The sequence below is a fragment of the Mesoplodon densirostris genome, chromosome 14 (assembly GCF_025265405.1).
Source record: "Mesoplodon densirostris isolate mMesDen1 chromosome 14, mMesDen1 primary haplotype, whole genome shotgun sequence".
In the NCBI taxonomy this organism is placed as follows: Eukaryota; Metazoa; Chordata; class Mammalia; order Artiodactyla; family Ziphiidae; genus Mesoplodon; species Mesoplodon densirostris.
In genome coordinates this window covers 78,001,877-78,014,754 of record NC_082674.1, presented here as the reverse complement: position 1 = coordinate 78,014,754, position 12,878 = coordinate 78,001,877, and the positions used below count along the sequence as shown (strand labels likewise).

The 12,878-nt window shown below is 39.1% G+C and overlaps 1 protein-coding gene across 2 annotated transcripts in view; it reads right to left on the bottom strand.

Moving 5' to 3' along the window:
- Positions 1-9,038, bottom strand: part of ZC3H6 (zinc finger CCCH-type containing 6) — a 55,033-nt gene extending 45,995 nt beyond the window's left edge. For both annotated transcript variants that reach the window (XM_060117431.1, XM_060117432.1), the window contains exon 1: positions 8,610-9,038. In XM_060117431.1, coding sequence (XP_059973414.1) covers positions 8,610-8,641 — 32 coding nt within the window. In that variant the 5' untranslated portion in view covers positions 8,642-9,038. The remainder of the gene's footprint in view (positions 1-8,609) is intronic.
- Between the last annotated feature and the right edge of the window lie 3,840 nt (positions 9,039-12,878).

Sequence of the window (12,878 nt, the reverse complement as noted above, 5' to 3'; positions counted from 1 at the left end):
TTTAAGAGATGATACAGAGAAACTGTTGCAGTCTGGAAGTTGCATTTCTGACATGTAAAGTAAATGTGCTATATATACTCCAATAAAAATTAATTAAAAAAAGAGTAGGGCCTCCCTGGTGGCGCAGTGGTTAAGAGTCCGCCTGCCGATGCAGGGGATACGGGTTCGTGCCCCGGTCTGGGAGGATCCCATATGCCGCGGAGCGGCTGGGCCCGTGAGCCATGGCCGCTGGGCCTGCGCATCCGGAGCCTGTGCTCCGCAACGGGAGAGGCCACAACAGTGAGAGGCCCGCATACCGCAAAAAGAAAAAAAAAAAAAAAAAGAGTAAATGTGAGTTACTTCAATTCCACAGGAGTTATTTTAATATTTGTCAGGAAACAGAGCCACCAGGGTAGACCAGTTGGACTGATGCTATAGGGTTTTCTTTTTAATGAATAGTATGTTTTTAAGTGCTCAAAGGAAAACTTTTTTATTGAACAGATTAAAAAAAAGAGGTAAAAAGACTTGATCAAATCATGAGAGCTGGAAAATGGGTCTCCCTATTTCATTTCAGGGTTCCAAGCAAGCTGATAAAAAGGGGTGCAGTTCAGGTAACCGCCTACCAAATGAAATTCTCTACATCAAAGTCAGAGAGGGGAAGAAAAGAGAGGAATGTTGAAAGAAACGAAAATTGCTATGTTATTACTAAGGCCTGCCATTCAATTAAAACAAGATGGGGCTAAGCATCAACATCCAGAAAAGAATGTGTAATACTTAATAAGGTAGTTGGCTTTGACCCAAACCAAAATCAAAGAGCCAAAAAACCTCTCTTATTTAATGAGGACCCAGGGCTCTGGCAAAGTGAGGTCACCTGAACCTGGAAATTAAAGTAGGAGTGTTAAACAAGAAAAGTAACCAACAACAGATTTCTTAAAAGGACTATTTAATGCTTTAAACTTGTGATATGTTAAAACTGAATACTTAAAAAAAATCATAGTAGGGCAGAAGAAGAAAGGTTCTAGAGCCGGAAGGATGCGGGTTCAAATTCTACTTCTAGGTACATGACCTTGAACAAATGATCTCAACCTCTAATATTCAGTTTCCTCAACTACAAAATGTAATGAATCAATTTACCAGCACAGAATTAAGGACTAAGTGAGATAAAGTTAGGTAATTACTTAGCACTGTACCTAGTAGACAGCCCTCAACAAGTTTCCTTTCTTCTTGTGATCTACTTGAAACACATGCATTTGAATAAAATGGGTATGCTAGACTACAGGGACTTCCACAGAAACTGGGAAAGGTTATAAATCCAAGGAGCATGGATTCTAACGGGAAATTTTTCTTGTTTTCCTTCAGAGAATAACAATGAAAAACTATCTGAAACAAGTAGAAGCAGAAAGGAATCTGGGGTAGACTAAGTTTGGAGTCTGTTCCTGAGGGTACTTCTACTTATCCTGTCATTAAGCAACACCTAGCAGCGACAGTCTGTGTGAAAGCTTCCATATTTCCAAAGTCTCCTGAATGCAGCAAGACACAAGATGGAGTATAATACCTAGTATTCAGAGGGATTATGATGACAATACATATTCATGATGATCCTAAGTAACTAAGAAACAGCTAAGTCAGTAACTGTCTATTTAGTAAGACAGGAAGGCATGCCATGTATTTTTTTTGAGTTCCTTCAAAAAAATTCACAAATTTGGTTTCTGATAAAATCTTTGTTAATGCTTAATTCCCTGTCCCCATCCAATGCCAGCTAGAATAGGTACTGCTGTGTATTAATTTATGAAATTAAATTTTTTTAACACATCCTTAAACTTGTTATGTTTAACATCATGAAGGAAAACCATACCATTCCTCAAACTTCCTTCATGCCATGAGCAGAGACTATAACATAATTAAAACTGAACTAGCTTGCCATAGTTCTTTTTGAGACTACATTTAAAAAATTCCTTTTTTTGGCCCCGCCATGTGGCTTGCACAATCTTGGTTCCCCGACAAGGGACTGAACCCAGACCACGGCAGTGAAAGCCCAGAATCCTAACCACTAGGCCTCTCCCTAAAATTCTTTTTTATATTTCATTCACTATCTTTGCTATCTCACTAAGCTAAAATTCATTTACTTTCATTCCCTTTCAATTTATCCTTTTGATTTAGGTCCTCTGATGTTGACCAGAGAAGCTAGAAATCCAACAGAAATGAACCTCAGCAAATAAAAGACCCTTAGAATTTGAAAGCCAGAAAACAATCTTCTAGGCATCATGATATCAAAACAAAAGTTGAAGAAGTCTTGTTGAATGAATCTATAATGAGCTGGGTAAAACTGCCTGTGACCCAATAATATCCAAAAAGGATACTTGGTATATAAGTGTCCAATATCCCAAATTAACTGATAACCAGATTAACTATGAGGAACTGGGGCTCCAGGATTTGGGGAGTGTGGTGGGAGTATATATATTTTTTAAATCCAAAATAGCCTTTGCCTGAAGTATCCAACTAAAGTACCTTTCTTCGTTCTGCCTTGGCCTGCTTCAGGTCAGCTCTGGTATCCCTGAATGTGACATGATCAGGGATTGTGTGGTCATTAGTTTAGTGTAACAAGGTCATATATTAAAAGGCCATATCAAGTGAATTTACTGTCAGTATCTGAATATTCAATTTCCAAGTTAAGAAGGTATTTTAGGTACAGTTTAGAACTAGAATCTCCTTGTGTGTTTTATATATTGACATGTTATGAATTAGATGAAGTATAAATGTACATTATTAATGCAAGAGAAAAATGTCACAATTGATGATTATGAAAGCTATTTTACGTACAAAAGAAATTAATTTTCAAATAGTCAAACAGAAAAATAGAGAAATAATATTGCAAGAGTTAGCTGATGACTTTAGAAAGAATATTATATCCTTTTTGAACTGACAAATTATAAAAATTTAAATAAAAAATGCAAAGTAGAATAATAGAAATTATGTCATAATTCTAACTTTGTTCAATTATTTGGCATACTAATATTCACATCATTCAACAAAATAACTTCTAAAGACTATGTTTAGTTTTTAATTATTTAATTCCATAAATCTTTCAAGAAAAAAAAATCCCATTTGGGAATTCATATCTTTGGTGGATAAATGAAAAACAAAATGTTAACTTTGCTACCTCAAAATTTCATGAGGAAAAAACTCCAGTTATGTGCAACATAATCAGTCATGTTTGCCCCAGAGAGTTAAAAAATATATAAAAAAGAAAATGTTAGAGGAAAAAAATTCCGTCAACTATCTTGAATTCCACTAATCTCAGTTGAAAATGACCCTCCATTCACGGTCATGTGCATTACAGTAATCACAGGAGCACCTAACAAGAGGCAGTGCTGAAAATTATTGTTACTGTACTGTAATGTCCTATTTTAAAAATTAGATCACTAAAATTTCTAATAAAAAATTGTAATAATTTGAGGGACAATATTTCAGATTTATTCACATATTTCAAAAGTTTAATCTATGGCCTCAGCCCTAGCTTTAGTCAAATACTGCTTTTCACACTTGGACATTTGGCATTCGGAAAAAAAAATGTATATATATATATATGTAATATATATAAAGTCAAATATGTAGGTATTTCTAACTTAGATGCGTTATTCTATTTCATTTTTATTTGCTTGCACAAAACATAATTTTAAAACAGACTCCTATGTACTCTAAGGGTGTAGAAATCAACCCATAACCTCCTTTATAGGCCAAAGAGTAGAGGTTATAAAGAACTTAACCCCACACACAAGTACCAGTGATCTAACATTTTATTGTCAGCTGCAAATATTCAAGGAAAATCCAAGCAAAGAGGTATCGGTTCTTCTGACCTCTTACGAACTTTCAATGAATTCCCTTAATAGTTTGAAACTTATGTTTTCTATAGTTAAAAATTTGTAGATTTAAGTTAGTTAATTTCATTGATTTCCTAATCCCTTTTAAAATAATGTGAAAAAAGTAATATCCTTTATAAATTCAACTTTTAATGTTTTAAGATTTAGTAAAACCCTTTGTCATATAAGATGAATTTATAGTGAACTAGGATGAAATTGCCTGTGATCAATACCTCAAAACAAACAAACAAACAAACAAAATTTTTAAGTGTCCCAAATCCAACCCAGCATCTGGTATCAGATTTCCTATCTTTATGACAAAATAGAGGCAACAGAGAGTACTGAAACCGAATGCCATAAGACACAGATTGTGCTTCTCAGCTGCTTAGCCACCTTGGTCAAGTTATTTACCCTCTAAATCTGTTTCCGAAACTATAATATGAAGACATTAATATCTGTTCTTTCTATATGGACCAAATGAATTCAAGTACGTTAATGATAAACAGCAACATATGTATAATATTGAGTATCATGAGTTCTAAATCTAGGTTATTTTTGTACCACTTTTATAAACAGATTATTTTTATGTGGTTTTACGTTATAGTTTTAATGATAATTAACTTAGGACACCTTAAAAACTCCTCGTTTTACATGACTAAATTGGCATTCTGATATATATATACATCCTGTGATGAAGATGTGTATTCTACCATAAAAGTGTGGGCTCTGGAGTCAGATTATTTGTGAATTTGGGAAATTTACCAATCTCTTGTTTACTGGAGTCAATGCCTTCCCTCACTAGGCAATTAGTTAATTTATTCTTCCAGTTTCATTGAGATATAATTGACATACAGCACTGTGTAAGTTTAAGGTGTACAGCATAATGATTTGACTGGTTGTTTGTAAAACCAGACATTGTGTAGGACATCAAAGTGAACTCTGATGTAAGAAAAGGCATCTGCAACTGTTTAAATGAAAATTATTGACTTCTTAAGGTAGGAAGGGAGATTGGAAGTAATCTAGTTCAACTACCTTATTTCACAAATAAGAAAAATAATCATGAAAAAGAAGAGAGCATTAACCAAGCTAGAGGAAAAACTGGGATCAGAACCAAGGTTTCATTCAGAAAACATAGCTCTCTTAAATATACCACATTTCAATCCCAAACAATTCAAGAAGTAAAGGCTAGAACTTACTGGATTACTTCCCCATGCAAACTTAATGAAGGGTTAAAAATAACACTGCAGGTAGGAGTTTGCCTTCTGGATTCTTACCTAGGCTCTATCTGTGGGATCTCAGAGAAATTACTGAACTATAAATTACTATACTATATTACCTCATGGGATTAATGTGCGAATCAAAGGAAAGCCCCGTTACAAATGGAAAGTGTAATCATCTTCTTCACCCTCACCTCTTCATACTCTCCGGTGTAAGGTTTCAATTGCTATGTGGGGGAGAGAAGGGAAGGGGAAATATAAACGACTACAATTCTGACTAGCTGGAGTTTTGGTGATCTCAGTTTACATGAGGAAGGAAAGCGGGGAGAGGAGGGAAAGAAGGTGGGAAGGTTGTTCATCATGGGCAAAGAATAACTTCCTCCCAAAGGAAAGTATTACCCATACCTCCTATCAGTTAGACTCTGAGAATCACAAGCTCTCATACTGATCATGTTAAAATTATCCTTTTCCCCAGTGTAGGCCCTTAAAACTTTTTACCTTTAGCATATTTCAAAAAATATGTAACAATTACTTGGGCACATAGTTATCTTTCCTTCTCAACTGTAGATGTGTCCAGAGCAGGGCCTCATAGTATTTAGCCTTTAAGAGTTATCTGTGAGTTGTTTTAATTAGGTCAACATCCAGCTGAAATATAAAGCTAGGTGGCTGGAGCTGTGCCTAAGAGAACTGGCTGAAAGGGAAGAACTGAATGAAAAGAGAGACAAGAACTTTAATCTCCCTTTGACTTGCTCCAACTCCTCCACCTCTATTAATTAATTCTAAAGATCTATGCAGAAGTCCTCTTCTAACAGTCTACAAAAATATTTAAAGGAAAGTACAAATGGGTGTTTTTTTTTAAAGTTAACTCATTTGGCAAACACATCCTATGCAAAATGTTCACCATGTAAAACATGTACAAGAAAATTTTTTAAAAGAAAAAATTGTGCATTCTGTGAATTTCCATTTACATGTAGAATCTCATTCTCATGTAAACCATCACAGTAATATTTTAATTTGTATAATCATAGCAGTTGTAAATAAAAATCATAGATTTAACTTTTTTCCTGTATCTTTTTTCCAATATGTTTTCAAAAATGACAAAAAAAGAATATCCTTTAGACAATGCCAAGCTCCAAATACCAGAATTCATATATCTTCTCCAACTAATTCACGGAAAGTTTTATTACAGTATAAAATAACTATAATATGAAAGCACAGAATATTTGGGGATTCCACAGATTAGTCCATTTTTTCCCAAATTTCTTAAGAATTACCCAGGGAGCCCATTAAAAATACAGATTACCACAATCCTCCCCTAGAGATTTTTTTTTTCCCCCTAGAGATTTTGATTCAGTTGCTCTGGACAGGACAAAAATCTTTATTCCTCAAAGTGATTCTGATGATTAGCTAATATTGATTTAGTACAGTGGTTCTCAATCTGATACATGTTAGAATTAACTGAGGAGCTTAAAAAAATCTTAAAGCTCAGACCAATGGAAACAATTTCAACATTTTTTAAAAAGCTCCTCAGAGAAGGTTGAGAACCACTGATTCTGTAGAACTCAAAAAATTCTTACACAACCCTCTTAACAATTAAGAAACTAAGCCTGCTCAAGTTCACAAAGCTAAGTGGTAGCAAAGTTGGAGCTAGAACCACTTCTCCTGAATCCTAGTTCACTTTGTTTTTAGATATAGTTGCTTTGTTTTTCATGTAGGTTGACTAAAAAAGGTGTGAAAAAGATAAAACTTCTTGCCTCAGAATAGTACGGCCACTTACCAAATGGATAAATTAAAACAGAGCTAATCTTTTTGCTTCAGAAATCACTAGAAAATATTTTTCTTAATCCTAATATAAAACAAAGAAAAGACTAAATACACTACTGCTTAATCCCTACTTCCTACCACCAAGCTGGTTATATATCTTACAAAGAATTATTTAAAATTTTATTTTAAATTTCTAATTCAGTATTTTAAAATTTCAAATTCTTTTTAAAGTTTGGCATCACAGTTCCTTACTAGAAAATTAATTCGATATCTGAATTGGGCAACATGGTTGCTTCCTTATGTAGAATACATAATTCTACATATTGAAGTTGCTCTGTGAACTAACAGAGGAGAAGAGATTTCCTTCTTTCACACAAAAGAAAGAATTTTAGGCTGTATTTGCAAAACCCCATCATTGGTTTGTCCACAGACAGTCAGAGTGGGAAACTTCGCAGGTTATTAGTTAACCCATTCCAAGAATTTCCTCATTTTAATAACAGGATAATGTAAAATAATTATGAAAAATGTGTCAAGTGCAAGCTTACATACCCATAATTTTTTTAAGAGCATTTTTGACTTTCTAAAAATTACGACACGTTTAATTAACTTCCTTCTGGCTGTCTACATTTATTATTACTGTACCAAGATTGTTAAAGTAACATTTTTATCCCTCTCAAAGTTGCCAGATATTTCGATATTTCAAATTTCAGTAATGTTTGTGATTTCTACTTTTGGATTAAAAAAAAAAGTGTTTGGTATACTTTACCAAAACAGGTCACATTACTCCACAGGCAAAACTTCAGCAATTTGTATACAGCCTAGAGTACAACGTATACTTTTGATTAATGCTATTCACAAGGGAGTAACTGCCGGGTTCTGGATCTTTTAAATATTCTAAATAAGAATCAGATGCAATGGATTTTGTTCCAGCAATTTTAATGAATGAAAGCCCACCCTTTCTTTTTTAACGATTAAGATGGATATCAATATGAATTCAAAACCTAACCGAAACTTAAGGATGCTACTTGCGCTATTTAAAATAGTAAATACCCGCAAACCGTTAAACGGAACGAAGAACAGGCCTCTTAAGCCATAGTAAAGATAAAAAATCAGAATCTCAGTTAAATGTTCAAATGATACACCACAGTATTTAGAAAATCGGGCTAGACTGGACGATCCGTGGAGTTTTTACTTTAGGAGAGATCTGTGCTACACTCAGGTTTGCAAAGTCTAACTATTTTGTGTTAACATTTGAAACTTGCCATTTCGAACTGCGAGGGGTAAGCCTGTACAGATACACGGCCTTTAGGAGCTGCTTAAAATTTTCCTAGAAAAACACCAAAAAACCACACGTTTATTTTTAGGAGTGTACTAGGGTAGTAGTCAAATAAATCACCAGTTATTGACAATTCTTGGCGGGTCCTCGTCGGACTGGGACGCCGGGGCCCGCACCGGGAACCGCTTCCTCCGAGCGCGGACTGGACCGCAGCCCCGAGCCGGCGCGCGGGAGCCGCCCGGCGCCGCCGAGCCCGCCCGGGGGCGGGGGGCTCGCACGTGCGGCCGGGGGCGGGGCCGGCCGGGAAGGACCCCGCGCGGGGAGGCGGGCGCGGCCGGGCCGGCCTCCCCGCGGCCACGGGCCCGGGCTCTCCATCCGGGCGCACGTCATGGGACGGATGGAGCCACACAGAGACGTCTAAGTCATGCAGGAGGCGCGCGGCCCCGGCCCGCTCCCGCCGCCCCAGACCCCTCCTCTCAGCCGACAGAAAGACAGACAAGAAGGGTTCCCGACCTGTCGTGCCCTGCATGTTCAGAGTCTGTCATGTTTGGTCAAGAACGGGGCGGGGCTGGAGGGCAGGTCTGCGAGGCCGGCGGCGGCGGGGCGCGGGGAGGATCCCTGCGCCGCCTGCGGGTACCTGCTCCCGGCCGCCGCCGGGAGGTGACGAAGTGGTAAAAACTCACGGTTACTAGTGAGCGACACAGACACAGACTTTCCAGTCTATTAACAACCACGCCAGAGAGGTGGGGCTCTAACTGCAAACACTGGGCCACGGCCCCGCGCTGCCGGCGCTGCCGCTTTAGTCTCTATTCGCCGCCGGTGGCTGAGGCTTGGGAGCGGGCGGGCGGCGCGCAGCGACGCGGGGATTTGGACAGTGGCCGTAACGGTGATTTCTCCTCACCAACATGGCGGCACCCGCGACAGGCGACTCGGTAAAATGGCGCCTGCCGCAACACCTAGCCCGGGACTAAAGGGCAGGAGAGATTCCTCCGCGTGCCGCGGCCCTTGCCCAGCCCGCCGGGGCCGAGCGCGCCGCCCATTGGAGGAGACGCCCCGTCAATCACCTCCGGGGGCGAGCTCTCACGCTTCCCCTGCGAAGCGGCGGAGGAGGCAGTCTCTGATGGCGGTGCCGGGCGGTGCTTGTAGTTCAGGGAGGGGGTGGCGTCCCGCGGGACCTGCAGTCCTTCCGCGCCTCCAGGGCCGGTCCGCGCCGGTCCGAGGCTTTCCCTGCGAGACGCCGCCTCCCAGTGATGGGGAGTTTCAGACGTGTCCTAACAAACGGGCCCTTAAAGCCATGAGCGGTTGTGAGCCCGGGTGGGGTAATAATAACTCGCGGCTGCTGAGTCGTCATTTATTCCGTTTCTTGAGTCGTCATTAAAAAACAAAAAACAAAAAACCTTGGTTGCTTAAATAATGGGGAAATGTACTTTCTCGTTCAAGGTTGTAGCCAATGTCTCTTTTTGTAATGTTTAATACTCAGAATCACGTTGTGAGGAAAACTTGGCATGTAACTTTTTCTGATATTTAATATTAAATTTACCTACCCGGTTATTAGTTAATAATGACAGAAAAATCGTTAAAAGAATCATATAGGTTTTGTATTATTTCATAAAAACGTTGATATTTTATATGCAAAATACATACGAATATTTTATAAATAAAAACAACTAGCTATTACATTTCTTTACACTTACGGACGTGATCTTCAGAAAAAGAATTTTTAATGACAACATTTAGGCCTGTTTAGTGTGCTACTTAGTTTTGAAGGAAGGTCCTTGTTTTTTATTAACGTGATGGATTGATTAATCCTCTCAAATATCTGACTTCCTTTGAGTAAATGTGTTTTGCTGATGCATAAGTGCAGTGCATTTAGAAGCAATTGCAATTAGATTAAATTTTCAATTAAAAAATGTGGATATGTGTATTGAAAAAAAATCGCGCTTTTTTCTTTTTTTCTAAGTTGAATGCAGCCGTTGACAGGAGATGTACACTGATGGATAATTCTGGAGGCACTTGCCACGTTTGGACGTAATACATTTCTAGGAAACTTTCAAAAGCAGCTATATGAGCGTTTGGAGTTGCATTAGAATCTCTACTTTGTCTCTATTGTAGCTATGTTACTTAGATCTTACTGTAGCTAATTAGGAGAGACATTTCTTTGCAGTTTTCCGAGGACGTTTGAGGTAAACAGTTGCTGTTCCTTCTTTGCACTTCAGTTTTTCCTCTCCCCTATAGGTGGGGGCATCAGGATCTCTTTCGAACTTTCTTTAGGGCCTTTGGTTTGCTGTGGTGTGGAGCAATGAATACAGTTCTCCCTAGATGAAAAGCCTCCTTCCTAACCCTTGATGCACACCACTTAATAGGGCATCAGGCCCTGGTCTTTTCCCTTGGGTAGCTGAAAGGGAGTGACAATGTGGGTGGTATGGAGGGCAGGAGGTGGTGCTCCTTTGAAGCTATGTGTTTCTAATCTAAAAGTGCTCAGAGATGTTAGATAAAATATATTTAAGTTGAGGGCTAATCCAAACTCAGCATTCCTCACCTTTAACTGCTTAAATTAAGAAGGGGGGGCTTCCCTGGTGGCGCAGTGGTTGAGAGTCCGCCTGCCAATGCAGGGGACACGGGTTCGTGCCCCGGGCCGGGAAGATCCTACATGCCGCGGAGCGGCTGGGCCCGTGAGCCATGGCCGCTGAGCCTTTGCGTCCGGAGCCTGCGCTCCGCAACGGGAGAGGCCACAACAGTGAGAGGCCCGCGTACCGGAAAAAAAAAAAAAAGGCATGCATTCATCACAGAGATTAAACGAGGTCATTAGTTTTCAACCTCGTAAATGTTACCTAACATTGAAAGATGGACCATAAGAACTGCAGAACTCTCTGCACATAACAACTCCAGGGAAACCTCTGCCCCAAGAGACAGCTGTATTCTAGCATGACTTCTAGTAGCATAAGACCAGACCCTTAGGAGGACTCCCACCTCCCATTAAAACGCCCGTCTGAGAAAGCTCAATGCTGCCAGGAGAATTACTGTTTGTTCTAGCCAACACATGACACAGGCCCCTGACCCCTGTACTTTTGTTTCTCCTACAATTCAGGAGTGTCTTTCTCAAGGACCTAAAAGCCATTCCTTTGAAATGTAATCATCAGGAAGATAAGCCCCTGTCTCCCAGTCTCTGGCGGGGGTGGGGGTGGGGGTGGGGGTGGGGCATTACAAATACCTGTTTTAATCACATTCTTTGGAAATTTTCCAAAGAAAAACAAGCACCTGGATATTAGCCCAGGCTTTGCAAAAGTGCTTTCAAAATGTTGCCTCCAAATAAGATTAAGAAACTGAGACAGATGGCAGGCTCCATCTCCAAAAAAGACGGCGGTGGTCCCTTCTCTAGTTCATGCTCTCTGATAGCCTCAGATGAAAAAGGTCAGGATTGGTCCATAGAACACTTCAGGTGTCTGTCTCAAACGTAGAATTCAGAGGTCAATAAGTCATATCAGGGGAATTCCCTGGCCGTCCAGTGGTTAGAACTCGCAGCTTTCACTGCTAAGAGCCAGGGTTCAATCCCTGGTCGGGGGACTAAGATTCCCAAGCTCCACAGTGCAGCCAAAAAAAAAAAAAAAGTCATCAGAACTTCCTTAAGCCTGTTTCTTAAATACTTGCCTCCAAATTCTTTATTATTCTTCCCCAAAGATAATGAACTCAGAGGCAGCTCTCAGCAGTTGTGAAAGCATTTTCTGATGCAAAAAACAAAAAAATAATAGTCTTTATTTTATGATATCACTTATGTACACCTGCAGTAGAAATGTGGGTTTGTTTGTTTTTTCCAGTAGTAGGAATGGTATGTTCTGAGCTCTATATATCCCTGACCCCCACCTTTTAATCTTAGAAGAATTGAATCACTGATTTGTTTACTCAGCAAGGATTTATTGATCATGTCAGTATGCTTTAGATATTGTGCTATTTTCTGAGCACAGAGTTGTGGATAAACTACTTGGGATGTCTGTTCTCATGGAGCTTAGAGTCTAATAATTTGCACTTGTGAAATTTGCATTTATCAAAATACTAATTGGGGTCAAGGGTGCTTACTCAGTTAAAATTGAACTTGACTGCATATAATGAAAACTCAGCTATATGGCTTAACTTAAAACAGGTTTTAATTTTCTTTAATTACAATATATCTGGATGTAGGAGTCCAAGACTGATGCAAGTGCTCACAGAAGTCATTATAAACACAGGCTCCTGTTGGCTTCTTGCTCTGAAATTCATAGCCCAAAGCTTTCATCCTTAACTTCTAGCTCAACTATCATGTGTTCTAGGGCATGGTCTATATAATATCTATTCTTTAAAATGTATTGATGCTTTATGTACATGATTAATTTTTATAAATATTCCATGCATGCTTAAGAAAATATAAATTCTCTCAAATGTCCGTGATTCTGTTTCAGAAAAGTTTATTTTTTATTTTCTCCTCCCACGAACCTCCCAAGCTGCCCCCATCCCAAGCTCAAGACACGCACCATGGACAACATTTCAAAGTAGCACCTCCTCCTGTAAACTCCACCATTACCCTTGGATCCCCAGTGGTTTCTTACAATTTTCTGTTTCTTGTTACTTTGTTAATATTTTACTCTATTTGCTTTAGTGTACTACTAGTTTGACACATTTACTTGTTTTTTCTGTGGCTGATTTCAAATTTTTCTCTGCTTTTCTGCAGTTTCACTATGATGTGTCTAGGCGTAAATTTCATTTAAGTATTTTGCTAGGTATTTGTTGAGTGTCTTGATGTGTGGATTG